Raw genomic sequence first — 20106 nt, forward strand, 5'->3', positions numbered from 1 at the left:
CGCGAAGATTTACCCATTGCGATATCCCACGAAATAATGGAGATATCAAAATTCTGGTTTTATATTAAGATTCACATTTAATAGGAATTACAATTATTTCATTTTGAAATTTATTTCAATGTTTTTGCAAAAAATTTAAAAAATATATTTTTTTATTTAATTACTTCCAAAAAAAATTAAAGATAGCTATTTTGTACTGTTTATTTTTCTGAATATATTGACGTTTCAACATTTTATTTCCATTAATTTCCTGATTTTTGATATTTTTTCTAGTATTGATGAAATAAAATATGATTATAAATGTATAACTATTAGGAACACGGAAAGTAATCGGCCAATATGGGAATGCGTGCTGCGCGGCGGGTCACATGTTTGATGACATTATGGTGTTAAATAATTCGGAATTTTTCTCGAAACTAAAAAAAAATATTAAAAATCAGGAAATTAATGAAAATAAAATTCTGAAACGTTAATATTTTCAGAAACATAAACTCTACAAAGTGGCTATCTTTAATTTTTTTGGAAATAATTATGTTTTTTTTAACTTTTTTCACCAAAACATTAGAATAAATTAAAATATGAAACAATTGTAGTTCTTATCCCCGTGAGTTTTATTACCAAACCAGAATTTCGATATCACCATTATTTCGAGAGATATCGCAATGGGTAAATCCTCGCGGGACACTCTGTATATACAATATAATATAGTCCCCGACTCTTCTCTTCGCCATGTCGTGACGGTATAGCACAACTCACACTCACACACTCGTAGGTAGTACCTGTTAAAAGTTCACAACCACATCATATCACTATATTATTATACGCCAGAACCATAATATGAGCGTACAAGTCGCGATGTCGGTCGGCCTGGTGTTGCAGTAGCGATCCATCGTTCGAGTCATCACCGTCGTAGATTTCACTTTTTTTTTCCGTCCGAACATATTTTATTTATTTAAAAATAATAAAAATAATATTCATACAATATAATTAATTATAATAACAACTTATCGCGAACGCGTGAGATCTCAGTTTTTCTGAACGCTCGAATGATATAATATACGGACAATAATAATAATATTATTCCAACCGTTTTTTTCGGCATACACTTCGCGGACGACAATGATGATTATTAAGGCGACAGTGGTCGTCGACGTATCGTTTTTATAGAAATATGTGTTCGCGAGGCGACCGGACGGACTGCTCAACGATATTTTTTGCCGTCCATTTCTTCGTCGCGGTACGTCGTACGAGTGATATATTATAATAAAATTATTTTTGTACACACGACCTGCAGCACGCTGAGAGGACCCCGCGGTAAGTGTACCATACCCAGCGACGACCGCAAATTTTTTATCATTTTAATTAAGCGCGATCGACGGGAAGTCTCGCGTTAAAAAATATGCACACGAAAACTGACGACCGTCTATAACAATAATGCGACGTCATAACAGCAATAATACAATATTGTAACACAATGTTGTACACAATAATATAATAATATTATGCGTCTATAGTGCGTATGAATTGTTGACGGACGAAACAAAATAGGTATAGCTATAATGTATTTGTGTAGTATATGATGCCCGTAAATTAAAAATCGCTTATTCGGTAAACTATACCTACTGAACATTCAGAATGAACGCTACCCACAAAAATGTATAAATTGACAGTTGAAAAACCATGATCAAAACGACATAATATCTCACCCCGAATTAGTCGATTTTTAAGATTAAAAATATCAACCATAAATCCGCGGTCTTGTAGAAAAATTAATTGCATTCGAAAACAAAAAAAGTGAGTAACAGCAGACGAAAGTGCCAAAAAATTACGGATTCACTGAAAAATATTTAAAAAATACACCTTTTATTATTATTAAGCGCTACACGGTGTGCAGTAAAAAACCCAAATGAAATTCGTGAGCACCGTAATATAACTGCGCAAGAATCACCACAATTTAATAGTAAAAACCACACAACTCGGGAACTCAAGGTTGTTTTCGCAACTGTTACCGCCTTACCGTTACACTGCACAATGCATTTTTTTTTTTTTTTTTGGCATCGTAAAACTCGGCAAAAGATGCTTTTAAAAAGTATAATCTAGTAATAATTGCAAAATTCTTTTAAGTAATAAGAAACAAAGAGCACGTCTGCGTTAACAATTTTGCTCACCTCTTATAATATACACGATACCATACAACTAGTTTAACTGACCATAATAATGTATAAGATTAAAATATTACTATATTTTCACCGTTCAGTTTTAATTTTTGAATTATTAACAATCAATTTTTTGTTGATGTTTAATTAACATCCTACGCTCGTTTTTGTTAGAAAAATTTGTCATTCGTATATATAAGTATCTATGTGAAAAACAATTACATTTTTATAATAATTACGAAATCGAAATAATATTAAATTGTGACATGTTCAAGAGACATATCACCGAATTCGGCATGAAAAGACACAATTCGATTTGTGGTTCAGTGTTTCCTCAAATCGTTTGACAGCAAATAATGACGATAATATTTAATACCTACCAAAATATTATGCTCTTCCCATACGTTTAAATCAAATAGAAATTATTTTGTGAGAACCGATATGACTTCGGGTTTTTGTCGATAAATACTGAATTCAGGTGTCCTACATATTTGATATTTTAATTGTTCGGAGATACGCGACTCATGCTGAGCTGTGGTTGTTGTTCGAAAAATGTACAGTGGTACTGAAATTCTTGGCCAAACGTTCGAAATATTTTGTCGATTTATCGTTGAACACATTGCATAGTAGAAATGGGCAAAATTATTTCTATAAATAGAGACTCTAATACGTAGTTGATTATTATTTGCACAAGTGGCTTACATATTATTATATATTAGTGCAGTTTAGTATAGGCATGTACCTAATAATTTTGTTGGTTATTATATCAAACGATGACGAATCACGATTTAAATAAAATCAAACAAACTCGTCAATCGTTTAAGAGAGATCATCGATGATATTTAATAATATAAATAATATACAATAGGTAGATGATATGTGTTATACTGGATGATAAGTATTTTATGATAGCAATAGAAATCAAAATATATGTTATATGAGCCGGTGAATGGGGTGATTGACCGATTAATTTAACAGTAGATAACCGTATAACTATTATAATACTAAATAAATTTCTCGTAATACTAAACACTCGTTAAAAATATTGTGCTTTGAAGAAGGAAACTAAAAAAAGTCATTCAAAAAAATAGTTAACCTTAAACGATAATGATAAAAATACGAAAAAGATATTTTTTCTCAAAAAAGTAGCATCGTTAGGATTAAAATTACGCAAAAAAAAAACACTAACAGCATCACAGGTAAAAACTATTCACAATAATTGAAATAACTACACTACTGATAGGTAATAAATTGTGGGAGAATATAATATAAAATTATGTGTGCAGTGTATTCGTATATTATTATGAAATAACTTTCGCGTGCTCGTATTGTGTTCGAAATATTATGATGCGTAAAACGTTCAAAACTACATTTTACATTGGTTTTTGGACGTGACAGTATTATTATTATTATGCCTGATGCCTATACTATCTACAGGGACGTCGCGTCGCCTAAAAAAACGTTTGGAAAATGTACCGTAGCCTACTTTTTGACGCATTTCTATATGGGTACCAATTTATTTTTGTTCGTCTAATTTTATGAATATTATTATATAATATCGAAACAAGTATGTTGCACAATAACAATAACGTCAATAACATGCTTAATATTATGCAGGATTGTACGTAAATACTACGGTACGTAAAACACATAATAGTTAAGTGCGCGCACTATGAACTCTCAAATATAGGTAATACTATAAAACATTAATTCGTGGACATTGCCACTTTATCATCGCGAATCGCAATTATCTTAGATCTTTGAACGAAACGTTTTATACATCATACAAAACCATAAAAAAAAAAAAAAAAACAATAATACACAATAATAGTGTAATAAAAGCGTGCGTGTTTTCACAATATTATTGTAATAGTTTAGTTCAGCCGTGACTAATCGTAAAAATTCTATAATATGTTCGACGAAAGCATTATATTATATTGCAGTTATATTATCATGTAGGTTATATGTTATAATAAAAATAATATGTACTATGATGTTTTGATATAAATATTGTTAACGGTGGATATGTAAAGTAGTGCATCACAAGTATATAATATGTACAACACAATTATTGCCAATGAACAAACCGAACTGCACTCGGCTAGTGCAGTTAAATTATTATGCAGTTATTGCAGTTATATCGTTACATACGGATAGAAGGTCGAGGTCGGGTGCAACGAGATGTGACCGGTCGTCAATTTCGCAAATAGGTACCTGTGTAAGTTTACCTCGATAATATATGTAAGATTAACTGCATTCATCTACATTGTTTTGAAACGCCTGACATTATATATGACTGTAGTGATGTCGTTATGATGACGATAATGATAATTATTGATGACGTCACGCGATTTAAATATTATTATATAGATAAATTATCGTACATCGATCAATGATGGCTTAAAAAACCGTTTGGGCAGATAAAAAATAAAATATATCGGTGTTATATAGTTATATAATAATATGTATCATCGATATATGCCTATAATGTTTATAATATGATATTATAATTAGTGGTGGGCATATTCGGATTTGTCAATTCCGGATTTAGTGAATTCGAATTTCACGGAGTATCCGGATTATTCAATTCGATTTTGCTGTTCAATGACTCATTTTTATATACTAATAATATTTTAATTCTATAACATAATTTTCGGGGACATATGTATACAAAATATACAAAATTTCGAACATATTTTAAGTACCAGTGATGTTTTGCGCCTAACTGTAATTAAAACAATTACTTAAATATGCACTTTGTGTGATAACTAATAATAAATAATAATTAATCATTGAAATTGATAAATATACTGTAAATAATACAACTTAAGTATTAATTTATTGTTAAACTTTCATTATAAAAAATGTATTTAATAAATTTATTTTACCAAACATAAAAAATATTTGTAAGTCTAAAGTCACATAAAACGCAAATACATCAATCCGGATAATTCGGGAAATCCAGATAAGAATATGATTCAAATCAGGATTTGGATATCCGGATATCCGGATTTCATACCCATCACTAATTATAATTTATAATATGAAACCCTAAAAAACATCGGGTGAGTGGGTAACGCTCTATTGTACATTATAGCTGATGTCTAGAGACTCATTGGATGTGTTGGTGATTTAAATAATATAAAATCATCGTACTCGAAAAACTATTCTGAGCGAAAGCGGTCTGTCAGCCTAAACATTAATTTTACTAACTACTATATACGTAATACCATTGAGTATAGATAGTATATAATATATATATATATATATACTATCTATACTCAATGGTAATACGTATATTGTATGATGTTATTGTAATTTCACTATTAGGCATTAGTACATTGCAATAAGTTATATATAAATCTTTGTCGATAACAAATTCAATTGATAATTTACATTTTTCAATGTATTATAGAATATTCCAATATACCTTATATTCGATAAATATTTCATAATGTACTCACGGTTATGTTTTTGTAGAGTTACACCAAAAAAAACAAAATCGAGTTTTTTGAAAACTAGTTTTACGTAAAAATCACATCATCTCTTGTTTGGGATTTCAGATTTTTTTTAAAAGTACTGAGCATTTTTTTACTCTTGACCATCCAAAGTACTAACGACTCACTTTCCCATATGAAAAATTGCTGTTGAAGAAAATTGAAACATATTTATAGTGTACCAAAAGACGATGCGACAAATACTTATAAAAAATAAAAACACGCATCATTATAAAAATTAATACACAATACATTCATCACTTAGTTCAAAATCGAAATGAAATCTTAAAATGTTGATTTAATTTAGAACACTTTAAATTGACGCAAAAAATAGGGTTTTATAAAAGAGGAGTATTAACGGCCTTCTTTGGTCATGTCGATATATTTTAATTAGTTAAGATTCATTGAATTATTACTTTTAAGTTTTAGTACGTTCACGGAGTAGAGTTATATCTGATATTTAATTCTCATTTATCAAAACTATCCTATGTAAAATTGTATTTATATAATGCTAAAAATAAACCGTAAACTACCGTTTTTTTTATCCCTGAGTATTTTTTAGTGGATGAATTTTAAATTCACTTTTTAAAGTTAGATATTGTAATTTTGTTGGTCTTAATTAATTATACATTTTTTTTTTTTGTATATATATATATTGAAACTCTTGAAAAATATTCTGCTTAGAAATGTGAAATCAAAAATATATAATATCACTCAAAATAGCAAAAAAAAAAATTAAATGTAATAGTTTCTTTTTATTTCGAAAATGCAGTTTTATACTGACTCAAAGTTATGCAAAAAAATCACTCAGAGTCACTCTGTATATAATATAATAATCGAGAAGAGACTCAAAACAAATAAGTAACAACAATATAATTATAATCGTGCAGAGACAACGTGAGCACTCGTTTAGTCGTAGGTATATACTGCACGAGCCAACGACACTTTCGCTTTTTCGTTGTTGACCATTGTTTTTAACTTCCATTCCACATAACTGATTAGTCGTCACTACAACCTTACAATATATTGCATTATAATACAGTAACGAACCCACAACCTTAACACGTATATGATGTTTTGTGTTCTGCTGGTATATATGTATAAGTTGGCTACCCGACAAACAAAATATAGGTAATATACAAAACCGTACAATCCTCGATCTTCCATCATGAAAACTGTTTTTTAATAAAATCATTCTTAATCTGGATAACATTATAACTTACACATAGTTACACCAGTTTTGTCTAAAAGTATGGCCAGCTACAAATGCTACAATATTAATTATTTGTACAAGCTCTGCTAGCTGCTCCACAGCAGTTGTATATAACTATTGTGCATTTTAATTTTGATTTTCTGGGCTCATGTCGTGATTTCCAGTCGTCTTAAACGTGTACCTATACCTAATAATTATCAAATATCTATAAAACTTTAGGTAGTGAAGATTTTTTATGATACTATAATACTATAATCTCAGTTCTAAAATAATGTACCTACCTATATATCCACGCTGCAGTTATAGTCGTTATAGAATCGCGTCCACATGCTGTAACCAATTTTTTAATGTTATTATATTACACCGTATAAAACCTATTATCGTCTATCGATGGCATATATACTATAGTATTAAGACCTGCAGTTGTTATTAAATGATATCATTGCTACGCACATACATAATAATATTATGTATTTATGGCGTACCTACAAAGTTGGCGATAAAAAACGTTGTTGCGTATGGTTTTCGACGGACTAGGTACCTACTGAAGCCGGGAAAACCGTCAGATAAAATGCCGCTGTAAACGGTGAAGGAGAAACGACATTGTATGCGAACTATCATATTGTGTACATGAAAATGTATGACGTGGATCTATATCTGAAGTACAAAAGTGAAGTAACAATGATATTCAAATACTGAAAATATAGGTGCATAATAACATGCAACGATATAATAATATTTCTATACAATACTGCGCTTGTGTCTAGAATATTTCAATAATGTAATAATAACATTATGCACACGATTAGGTCCGAAATGGCCACACGTATACCCGAGTCTGAGTGTATAATATGTCTTCAATCATTTTACAAAAAATCTCACGAGGTATTCAGTTGTTGGCGTGGCCACACGTGCGAAACATCTAATGCATCACCTTTAAAATAAAGAAGTTAATAGAGTTAATCTTAAAAGAAGGTGAATTTGTTGTGCCATGTTTATTTCCTTTAATAAACCAACTTTTAAATTTGTATGCGTATTTCCTATACAAAATAATTTCGATGTTTTATTTGTCATGTTTGCAGGCGACTCGCGACAGTTCACTTTTTTCGTTTTCTAGTCTCATTTAAAATTATTGTCAATAAATCATTTTACGCTCAGTAAAACAAAACAAAAATAAATAAATGTATAAACAATAAGGTTTCTCGTAAGTTGTTGTAAGAATTTGTTTTTATGACACTTGAAAACTACTGAGAATTTTCAATTTTGACCTCTTGAATTCAAAAGTAGACTTAACCAAATTATTTCAACTAAGTGAGTACTTTTCGAAACCGTTTACCACCAAATTCTAATTTTTTTCTGGTAAAAAAATTAAAAAAGTGGGTACTTATCGCTTATAAAGACACAATAAAATACAAATCATTGTAAAATCAATAAATTCATTGTTCGGTTTAGAATATAAAAAACAGATAGATAGCATGTCAGTTATGTGTAATTAACAAACTAATTCACATAGGCTTACATTTTTTTTTAAATATAGATTTTAATAGATATAATATATGAATATGATTATTGTTAGTTAAAAACTTAAAAAATACAATTTTATCTTGATAAAACAATAGTTATTATAAAATTAGTTAATTTTGTTATATTGTCAGATAATATTGTATATTGTATAATATAATTTATTATAATATTTATATTGTCAGATAATATTCTATTTCACTTTTTCACTCTCTTTATTATGTTATTCCATTTTTAGTTTTTATGATAATATCCATAGGTAGATATTAGATGGTATATCTCTATTGGTTATCATCCATCACAATGCGTATTTAATATATTATATATAGATCAATGTGCTTTTATGCTTGATAAAATAAATAGTTCTTACTAATAGGACACAATACTATATAGGCGCATATAATTAGGTTTAACGAGGTTATCAATAAAATCGGTAATAATGTATAATATTATATATATATAATATATTATTGTAATAATAAAAATACGCACACTTGCTTATTGTACGTGTTTCCTCGATAATTAGGTATTACCACGTATCCGGATCTACGAGTTAATATTATATTATTATAATTTTTTTTTTTTATCGCACGTGCAACATGAAAACGTGAAACACATTAATTTAGTATGCCTAGTGCCCACCTACCAATAATTTTGGTTATGATTTTGTAGTCATCATTACTGAATGTCACCGATAAGCCGATAAGCTGTTCCAAGTTGCCACTATTTTATAACTAAATTTTTTTTTTTAAATACTGTTCTCATTTAAAATTTGAGATTAGTTATAAATCTAATTTGTTGAGTAATTAGAATAAAATTAATTCGTTTGTATTCATAAATATTCATTGAATTCATATATCAAATACTTCAGTAAATATATAATTCAAATTTATGTTTAATGGCTAGGATTTATAATATGCATTTCTAATTTTAATAGAGTCCAATGATTTAAAAATGATAACCGTGTATATATAATATATATATGTTCGGATTGGAAACTTGACAACGTGGGAATAGTTTTTTTACTCAAACACATACATTTCTTAGTCCACCTTAAATATGTATATTTACAAAATTTATTATTTTTTGATATAACTTATATACATAAATAATGCATATTGTACCTACTTATAACAGTTGCAAATGCAAAAGGCCTCTTTGACATAACATTTTTATAACTGTTTCAAACTTTTGATAATTAAAATCCTGGTTTTCGGAATTGTTCAGTATAATTTTAATATCCTATTTTCAGATACTTAGATTTGTTCATCAGTAATGATGGGTACATCAACATAAACTTTTTTTTCATGAAATCCACTTAAAGATATTTATTGTGATAAGTATTAGCTTAATTATTAAGCTTATAATATTGTAGGTAAATATACTATTGTAAAAACAGGTTGTGCTTAAATTATAATATCGAATATTACGAAAAGCTTGTTGGATTATGTTTTACTAAAACATCTATATGCCTACGCCCACTCGGTCAATTAGACATATTTAGTGGTATTCTTTAAAAATTCAGTAAATATGAGAGGTGAATTTCAATAGCTAATATAATATTAATGTTTCTATTTAACCATCATTATATTGTACTAAACCTATATTGAGTTAAAATTATTTATAAGAGCATAATGTGTTGTATTTGTGTATTTTTGTTGAATTGTGTAGTCGGACCCGTGTTCGGCTGTATAATTATAATTTATAACTTAAATAAATGCTAGCTTACGGAAAAAATATTTAAATACTTGAAAATTACCAATATATATATATTCTTACCTACATTATGATATTGTAAAAATTCAAAAAAACATGTCTCCTTTTTAGCCAATAATCTATGTTGTTGTAACTTATATAAATAAAAAAAAATGCTAGCTTAGTGATAAATTTTATGTAACTCATGTAAAACACTTACGCTCCGGTATATTATATTCGGCAATATTATTAGTATTGGGTATTATTATTATTGGAGCGTAATGCCTGCACATTTCGTGATGATCGCGTACCAACCACTGCTCATTTATAAACCATAACTAAGTGTACGTTTATTATACTGTTCATCTAAATTTAATTTTGTTTAGAATCAAAGAAAATGAGTAAGAAGACTTCGGACGACCCGGCTGATGTCGAGAACACAGTTTGCGGGATATGGTTGTTCAAGCCCAAGTGGCTTCAGATATTTGCTAGCAAAAAGGTGTATGTTCTCGTGTACGGGCTGTTGGGACTCAACCAATTCATGTTGTCCTCGTACTTCAACGGTACACTGACTACCATGGAAAAAAGATTTAAGTTCTCCAGTCAAATGAGTGGTAATTAAAACGTAGTCTATACGAATAATTAATCAAATCGTAGAGACGCGTTTAAAAACATAAAGTTTACCTACATCACTTATGATACCCACCGTAATAACTATATTATTTCCAATAACATATTTTCTGTGATACAGCTATACGTCGTAACACAAAAAAATGTTTAAGTCATGTGCTTAGTAAATACTACAGAGTATAATAGTATAATCTATAATTCATTAATGATAAACCATACTTATACTTATTGGGTAAGTATTAATTCTAATGTTTGCCATACTCGCTTAACTTTAACTCTAAACGTATAATTAGTCATTTTGATTAATTGATAAAATTGTTTTTTGAAATAGATTTATAACTATTGTAAATTGTAAGTTGTGGCTTATCATAGATATTAATTGTGGGTAAAACAATTTGAAAATTACATCTGATCATTCCAATCATGATAACTATTTTATTTCATGTAGCCTGAAACCCAACTATATATTCTTATGGTATACCTAATATATTATATATAAAAAAAATTTGATTTCTATCTTACCTTCAAAAATAAGAAAATTTTAAAATCCCTTCTTATTGCGCATCTAGAACATTGAAGGAACTAATATTCAAAATATTGATTATATAAGTTTTGTCGCTTCTAAAAAATAGGTATAACGATTAGTATTTAGATTTTAAATTTATTATCTACAATCTACATATTACAATATATACTATAATATAGATTATATCCGAATTTTTCGTCTTTATTTTTAATCAGTAATTTGATTTTCTTTTTCGTGTATAATTTTTAGTTAAGAATCCTTAAATTTCAGTGTTTGGAATAATATTATTAACTAACGTATACCTAACATGTTTAGGGATCATTTCGAGCACTTGGGATCTTTTTTCACTCATATCGTTCATGGTGACGTCCCACATGGCCGGCAAAGGACATCGGACGCGTTGGTTGGCAATCGGTTCATTTCTCGTAGGTCTATCCTGTTTTGTTCGTCTCCTGCCACACATTATTTACGGGCCAGGCGAAGAGATACTTCAGTACACCGTCGAATACGGTGCCAACGTGAACTCAACTTCTCTGCTCAGTAACATCTCGCGTGAGTATTAATCAATGATTTATTATTGGATCTACGTTTGTTTTTATAAAACATTATATAAACACCATAAAACGTCATGTAGCTGTTATAAAGATTTTAAGCAATTGAAAATACAAAAAAAATTATCTTTGGTTTCATGTGCAACAAAGGACAAAACGAGAAAATCTGCGACGGTCAACCACTATATGAAGACTGCAATAACGAGCAATTATGGAACGTGGCCGCTTTCCTGTTCTGTGCTGCGCATGCAATGCTGGGATTGGGCGGTTCGTTGTACTGGACTTGTGGTGCAGCGTATTTGGATGATAACGTTCGCAAAAATTCGGTACCCGTGCTTTTGGGTAAGATTTTTTAAACAAGGAGCCAAGAAAATATTTATCTGTCACGTGGAAGTGCACTAACTGAGGTGGCCCGCCAGTGCCCCAATTCAGAAAATGTCCTTGAGATAATTTTTGAATAGCCATGGTTTTCAGAGAAACATTAACTAATAAAAAAAATTAAAATTTAATCGTGAGATAATAGTTACGTAACGATATTGGGCCGGAAAGGTGGCGATATTAATCGTATTATATATGTATAAAGATTTGAGTTATTTGTAATAGGTGTAAAATAATAGTCATACATAATACTAATAGTGAAAACGTATTTCAATACTGCAGATAGTTCATACCTTTCAACTGAAGAGTTCGCCGTTTCAGTAGGTATTAGCACGACACCTTTTGCATTATCGACACCACTTTCTCGATTTGACAATTTATAAGGAGAATGCAATGAATGTCCTTGTCAGGCGGTTTTCTGTCGAACTCAGCATGTCTTAAAAAACATACTGGCCAGAAATAATTATTCCTACACCACCGATAAGTTGTTGTATATTAGCATTTGCTTATTAGTACCTATCGAATATAATTTAAAATTCAAAATATTTTAAATGGTTAAACCTTGAAGGTTTTACTATTTGTACGATTTTTGTTTTATAAGATTAATAAACATTAAATACATTGTATTTTAGGTATATTAATTATGGACAGCCAGTGTTAACTTTTGATATATTTTAATTTTGAAATTTGAAAACATACAATAACCTAACCTAACCCAGAGTTTATAAAATGTTCACAGCGATTGTTCAGTGCATACGGATGTCGGGTCCTATGTTGGGATATATGCTGTCGGCATACACACTGACCAATTTCATCGAACCTAATCTAACTCCGACCATAACCAACAAAGATCCTAGGTGGATCGGCGCTTGGTGGATGGGTTAGTATTATATTTTTTACTATATTACATAGTTTAGCATTTTTTTTTTTTTTTGTCATATCAATAACTCCGTCTGTGTACATTTCTATTGTGTACTTTGTTTAGAAAATAATTAAATATATTATTGGAAAGGTATTATCAATAACAGACGCACAAAAATATTTTTGACACATATTATGTATTATGTTGCGTTTAAAGTAAGTAAAATACGATGATGGAATTTAAGAAGATTAAAAAAAAAAGTCGGTACCAAAAAAACAAAAGGAAAAGATGGGCAAGTAAGTACATCTCTGCAATTATACAATGAGTGTTGAGCAGATCACTATGTTGGACCGTTGGACGTGTTGAATTTGAATTCAATAATATAAAATATTAATGTATACGAAAAACGATTCTGAATAAAGACGAGGATGATATAGCTTAAATTACTATAAGTATATTTTAAAATATTATATTGCTATTAAATTAGATTATTTAACTATTAATAATATAGAATATATTTTAGATTTTTAGTTACAGTATAAACTATACTTATGAGAAACATTATATTAGATTTTCGAGCTGTTTGATAACGATAAGTAGAATACATTTATTATCAATTTTAATAGAAAAAATAAATATAATATGATAGATGAAATGTTAATAAAATATAAACAACTCAAAATGCATCAGAATAATTTTTAAAGCTGAGCCATGCTTATTACCTATAAAAATAATGAATATAAATATAGATAGCATATCTACATATTCTAATGTTCAAAAAAACACATTCAAACATTAAACGCTCATAACAAAAAAATGAATTTGATTTTAAGGTAAACTTTTTTCGGTTTAAAGTAAACAAACTTAAAAAATTCTTGCATTAAATATTCAAATCTTAGATACAAAAAGAAAGTTTATTATTATGAATTTCTAACGATAGATTTGAAATAATGAGATTAGGTTTCTTTCCCAAAAAAATATTTCTAACTTTATGTCTTACACGATGAACTATAGTATATTAGTATTATACTATTATGACGGTCTTTCCTTTACAGGTTGGACTCCCATTGGTATCATTTGTATAGTTTTTTCAATGATGATGATGCTTTTTCCAAGAATGCTTCCGAGGGCAGCAATTCGCAAGCTAAAAGAACCGGAAGAAAAAAAAGAACTTGTTTTAACCGGTAAGTCTAAACATTCCTGATGTAATATTATCAAACTCATAACGTTATGTCCAGGATAGGATTGTTCGGATGACATCTTTAACAATAAATAAAAGTTGTAATAATTTTAAAAAAAAATATCCCGATACGATAAGAAGTAAGATGTTAACATGTAAAAAATATGAATATTCAGAAATATTAAAATAAAACCTGACAAGAATTATTTGGTCCAGGAGGTCAGGGAATCTTATTTTTCGGATATCATAGCAAACACGTGTATGTGTACCAAAAATATACGAGTATATACATAATATATATATAGATCGTACATAGTGCATGCGATTTAATATTATTTTAAATGTTAATTTATTGTATTAACAATATTTCGATTAATTGGACGGTTTCACAGATTTCAAAACGTCTTTAAAACGTATTTTGTCAAACAAAATACTGGTGTTTAATTCGGCAAGCAATTCGTTCTTCGTGTTGGGCTTAATTGGATATTGGACGTTCATGCCTAAGTACATGGAGACCCAATTCAGACAGACGGCGGCAAATTCCAACTTTGCATCGGGCGCCATAGGCATTTTGAGTTCTGGTTTGGGTATTGTGACGTCCGGCTTGGTCATATCCAAATTCAAACCATCGCCAAGGTCCCTGGCCATGTGGAACTTCATAGCGGAAGCTTTGGAGGTGGTTGGTCACTTAGCATACATTTTTCTCGGGTGCGCGGCAGAAGACTTGCACGGGCAGTGGAACGCGGACAAAACGTTAGTAAGCAAATTTCTAGTTCCGTTACCTTCGCAAATAAAATTAATTCCAGTCGTATCCACACGATGTGTGGTCTCCGCCTTATACAAACGTAAATAACATGGCAAAATTGACGTAAAAACTGTTTCGCGTTGGTCAACTTTTCTCTCACTAATCTTATTAGCAAATTTTCAAAATTTTCAAAATTTTAAGATCATATAGGTAAAATAGAATTTCATGTAATATGTCGATTTCCCATTCCCCATGAGGTAAGTACACCAAAACCGAGATACCCCGATATAGAATTGTATAATTTTTAAAATTAAATGCTCCTAAAGTTAAAAGTTATATGAATTTCCATCATGCCAGTAACTTTAAGTGGCATGCAATATCGTAATTTCAGTCACATGACTTTTTTCTAATGATTATTCTAGTTCGGCTTATAGTGTTGTTTGATATAGACCGTTTTGCAAGGATAAAATATTATTTATTATTTATATTCTATAGCTTGTTTAGTGAGTTTGTCTGTTGGTACATTGTATATCTACCCATATATTTAACTACCTTGTGTTTACATATTTTATAAGCAAAATACTAATTATATGTTTACCGGTTTCCGATCAGATGGAACTTGACAATGGACTGCAATGTGGGCTGCAACTGTGGAAAATCGATGAACTACAATCCTGTCTGTTCGTTTGACGGATCCACCACGTTCTACTCGCCATGCTACGCGGGATGTACCCTGGAGACGATCGTCAATGGTAGCGTAAAGGTGAATTAAAAGACTTTCGTTTACGCCTTCAACGTCAAGATGACAATAATATTATCTTTTATAATAAAAATATTATCTTCGTTGGGTCTCGCAGGCCTACAGTAACTGCACCTGTATCGGTGGTTTGGGGACAGCCACCGAAGGAGGGTGTCCGGTTGCCTGCGGTCACGACTTCATCATATTTCTCGCTCTGATGGGCGTAATGCGGTTCTTATCGTCCACCGGTCGTTCGGGCAACACCATCATTCAGTTCAGGTCTGTACGGCGCAATATCCGTCGGTAGCAAATTGTTGATTCGAGATCTATAATATTGGAGTAGATACATATAGGCTCTAAAATTTGTGAAATAGATTTTTTGAAATCGGTCGTAAACTTAAAATGGTTCGTTACTTCAACATTGAATATATATATATATATATATGGTTCTGTTATAAAGCGGAAATTGGACTTGGAACTAATAGCTTTTTATTTTTATGTTAAGACATTAATATTATAATTTTAATAGGTAGTATTCTATAACACACAATCTGAGTTTGTTAAAAAAACTAATCTATTTTATATAAAAATTATACCTGAAAACAGTCAAAATTAATATTGTGAAAAAAGTAATCACGTTTCGTATTTCTTTAAAAAAATTGATTAAATCTTCAGTTTTAAAAATTAAAATTAAAAATTATATACTGTACTTGTATCGAAGGCATCTTAATAATATTAAATATTGCTTAAAACAGAAGTTAGTTAATTTGTTAGGCCACTCTATTATACCATGGTAGATGATCAGCTTGTATATTAAATAAAATAATATTTATTTTTATTTTTTATCAACAATCAACATAAATTTCTTTTGTTTGGAAATTTAAAGTTTAACTATTAAACTAAACATTATTGAAACAAATTACTGACATTGATTTCAATTAAATTTAAAAAGGTTATTATCACATGAGAAAATGTGTTGGTGTATCAAAGGATATAGAACTCCAAAAAAACCTTCGACATTAAGCGAACAAATTTTTGCCACTTGCTAACTACTTTGAAATTCATTATATATTAAATGTTAATTTAAATAATTACATTAGTTCCAGTCTTGTAAATGAAACTTTAAAAAAGTATTTAAAATACGTATTTGAATACTTGAAAAAAAAGTATTTAAGTACAAATACAAATACTTTTAAAAAGTATTTACAGATACTTTCAAATACTTTTTTTTTTTTTAAATATGTTTTATCTTTTTTCTTTGGCTTAATGGACCTTATAGATAAATTGAATTATTATTTATTAATCAACTAAATTATTATTTTATTTTAGAACTCTAATTTTACTTAAATTAATAAGAGTAAGAATAATTAAGTTAGAATAATTAAAAATTAAGACAAAAAAAGTATTTAAAAATAGTATTTGATTTTAAATACAGAAACCTTCAAAAAAGTATTCAAATACTATACCCAAGTACTTTTTTCAAATGTATTTGGAATACGTATTTGAGTACTTAAAAAGTATTTGAATACTTTTACTCAAATACTTTTACTCAAGTACTTTACAAGTCTGATTAGTACAAACATGGTATGACTGTATGAGTTAAAAATAACAACATTTTATTAAAATCATAACCTAGCCTCCCAAAATCTCAAAAGTGTGTATTTTTATCACTCACCAATAATTTATACTTGTTATTTGTACATTATTGCTAGGTAGCGCTTAAATAAAAATCTATAAAATTAGTTGGACATAACCATATAAAATGGAAATCAATTAAAGTCGAAGACTCAAATAAATAAATTCGTCATGAAATTCAGTTAAAAGCAACTTAACTTTAACTTTAAACTTTTTAATGCCTGACCTTGAAATTACGTGTACATGTTCAATGTATAGGTGTGTAAAACAAGAGGACAAATCTCTAGCGTTGGGTTTCTCTGAAGTGGTTATGGCCCTAGTAGCATTCATGCCCGGCCCTATATTGTACGGCACGATTGTCGGTAAGTAAATTATCAAAGTCTAAGTATACGAATTATATACTTACCATCACGCAATCACATGTCAAAATAAAGTAATTATATGTTACATAACTATAATAAATCATTGATTGTAAATGTTTTCGATAGATGCCACTTGCATGGTGTGGGGCGGTAACTGCGGTACCGAAGGTAATTGTTGGCTGTACGACGGTAAGCGGCTAAAGTACTACTTGAACTTTACTGGAGCTAGTGAGTATATAGTACTTAGTGTGGAAAGCCTATTCCATGTGCATTTTTAATGCTAATAGTTATTAATTAGTTGTATATAATTATTAATTATTAGGTCACCAGTTACATATCTAAATGCAAATTGCGTTATATTTTGCGTTCATTTGGTGTAGATTACCTACTTTATAGTTTATAAAACAGATGAATTCTAATTAAAATTTAACATAAACTATGATACATTAATTACATGCATCTTTTCTTTGCTTTAGCACTTTATAAATTCACTTATAGTCTTTGCACAAAAATTTTCATTTAAAAACGGATTACTTTTTATTATATTCATTTTTATGTTTAATTCGAATATCCATTAAAAATACTGTTTTGCTCAGTTTGGTTAGTGCGTCGATACTAACGAATCCAGAAAACAATTGACAATCAGATACAATCATTGCAATATTATTTAAATAGTAATTGTCAAACGTGTCCGACACAGATTAAAAATACTTAGACCACGGTATTGTGATAGAGCGATAACATATCAACGTCTCAATACAACAAAATAATATGAAAATCTTTTAGTATACATTACCTTCAAGTGTGGTCAACATTTACCAAACACTATAATAATTGTACCTAAATTTCAACAATCACTAGTAAGTATAATATGACTGCGTTAAATAAATGTTATCAACACTCGCTACGATTTTTAGTGATTGTTAATATGCACTGATGACTGTTAACATTTGCCTATTGTAGCGAAACCTTATAACATGTGCATAAATATAATATTTAGGTACATAGACTATGATTATATACATTACAAATTCGTTATCAAAATTATTTCATTGCTGTTTTAATACTATCATCTCAATAATAATTCAAGTGATTCCCACAGGTTTTCTATTGATCGGTACGATACTGGACATTGGTGTTTGGTATCACGTAAAGGACCTGAAGATCTACGATGATAGCCGTGACGAGAAATCTTGCGAGAAGCAATAACGATAAATCGAAAGAACAGCGTTTATGTGTTAAACGAGAGTTAATACTGTGTTGTCATATAATCTATAATTATCAATATACTGAATATTTGATTTGTTATTTATATATATTTATTGCGAATCCAACATAACTAATATAATATTGTGGTCTGTGCCTTTGTGGAATATTCGTAGACGAGGTAATCAAGCGTACAAACTAAAACTTAAATAACTAAACTGGTATAACTAGATATTATAGATTCTGAATGGAGTGATGAATTTATTTATTTTACAATGATGTGTGTTATTTTATATAGCTTTTTTTTTTGAGTAAGTACACTATAAATTGCCGTCGAATTAATACTTCGATTTTCTTCTTCAGCAGCTTTTCCGATTGGAAAGTAAATATAGTTAGTGAATTAGGGAGGTAAAATTTTTAAATTTCCAGCGGTTTACAAAAGGAAAAAAGCGGGTAAGTCGTGGATGTCGCTCTGCTGTACAGTAGGTTACAAGTGGGTAACTGTAATGGATGGAATTAAATTTGAATCCAATGATATTATATCATTGTATACGAAAAACATTTGTGAGCGGAAATGGTTTATCTGTCTAGGATATATTATAGATTATTAAAAATTTTCAAATCTTAGATTTAAAAAGAAAATTTTTTATGAATTTTCTAGCTTAAAATAATTTGCAAATTTTCGTGATTTTTTAGTATGTTGTCAAAATTAAAATTTGAATGCTTGTAAAAAAAAATTGTGACTATATATTTCTTTTATTTTTTAACTGTTTTTGTAAAAATATTTTTTCGTCACGCCTGCACCGAAAGTTTGGTTTTCGACCACGGTTGAAGCGTTCGAAAGCGTCCTTTTTCCGTCCAGCGGGCGGTAAAGTGGAAATCCCCAAAGTGCCGGGCGGAAAAGAGGAAATCTCCAAAAGTGCTGGGTGGAAAAGAGGAAATCCCCAAAAGTGCCGGGTGGAAAAGAGGAAATCCCCAAAAGTGCCAGGCGGAAAAGAAGAAATCCTCAAAAGTGCCGGCCGCCGGGCGCGTATCCCCTGCACAATGTAATGCCTTCGTCGTTCGCTGCGAGGACGAACTCTCACAAATCCACTACATAAAAGCAGGCGTCCCCCAGGGAAGTATTCTAGCACCTACTCTTTACAATATATTGTAATGTCCGACATTCCTCACTTCGAAAACACCACTCTTGCTACCTTCGCAGATGACA

The 20106-nt window shown here is 29.8% G+C and overlaps 1 protein-coding gene across 2 annotated transcripts; it reads left to right on the plus strand.

Moving 5' to 3' along the window:
* The first annotated feature begins 825 nt into the window (after window positions 1-825).
* LOC107171141 (solute carrier organic anion transporter family member 74D-like) lies at window positions 826-18998 on the plus strand. 2 transcript variants are annotated; one of them, XM_089223675.1, is made up of 12 exons: window positions 826-1237; window positions 10469-10696; window positions 11554-11790; window positions 11940-12131; window positions 12907-13047; window positions 14085-14213; window positions 14602-14962; window positions 15567-15717; window positions 15812-15972; window positions 17587-17690; window positions 17817-17918; window positions 18793-18998. In XM_089223675.1, the coding sequence occupies exons 2-12, from the start codon at window positions 10480-10482 to the stop codon at window positions 18897-18899; spliced, it is 1902 nt and encodes a 633-aa protein (XP_089079801.1). In that variant the 5' UTR covers window positions 826-1237; window positions 10469-10479; the 3' UTR covers window positions 18900-18998. The 2 variants fall into 2 exon arrangements, with proteins under 2 accessions (XP_089079801.1, XP_089079800.1); XM_089223674.1 differs by having other exon boundaries at window positions 827-1314.
* Window positions 18999-20106: the final 1108 nt, after the last annotated feature.

This window comes from Diuraphis noxia, unplaced genomic scaffold (genome assembly GCF_037042655.1).
Source record: "Diuraphis noxia isolate RWA-SAM2 unplaced genomic scaffold, SU_Dnox_SAM2 contig0003, whole genome shotgun sequence".
In the NCBI taxonomy this organism is placed as follows: domain Eukaryota; kingdom Metazoa; phylum Arthropoda; class Insecta; order Hemiptera; family Aphididae; genus Diuraphis; species Diuraphis noxia.

Excerpts from the sequence above, each read along its gene's own strand:
- LOC107171141 (XM_089223675.1), top strand. The coding sequence starts at position 10,480 with ATGAGTAAGAAGACTTCGGACGACCCGGCTGATGTCGAGAACACAGTT. Across the intron at positions 13,048-14,084 it reads GATCGGCGCTTGGTGGATGG|GTTGGACTCCCATTGGTATC; the intron begins GTTAGTATTATA and ends TTTCCTTTACAG. Across the intron at positions 14,963-15,566 it reads CAGTGGAACGCGGACAAAAC|ATGGAACTTGACAATGGACT; the intron begins GTTAGTAAGCAA and ends GTTTCCGATCAG.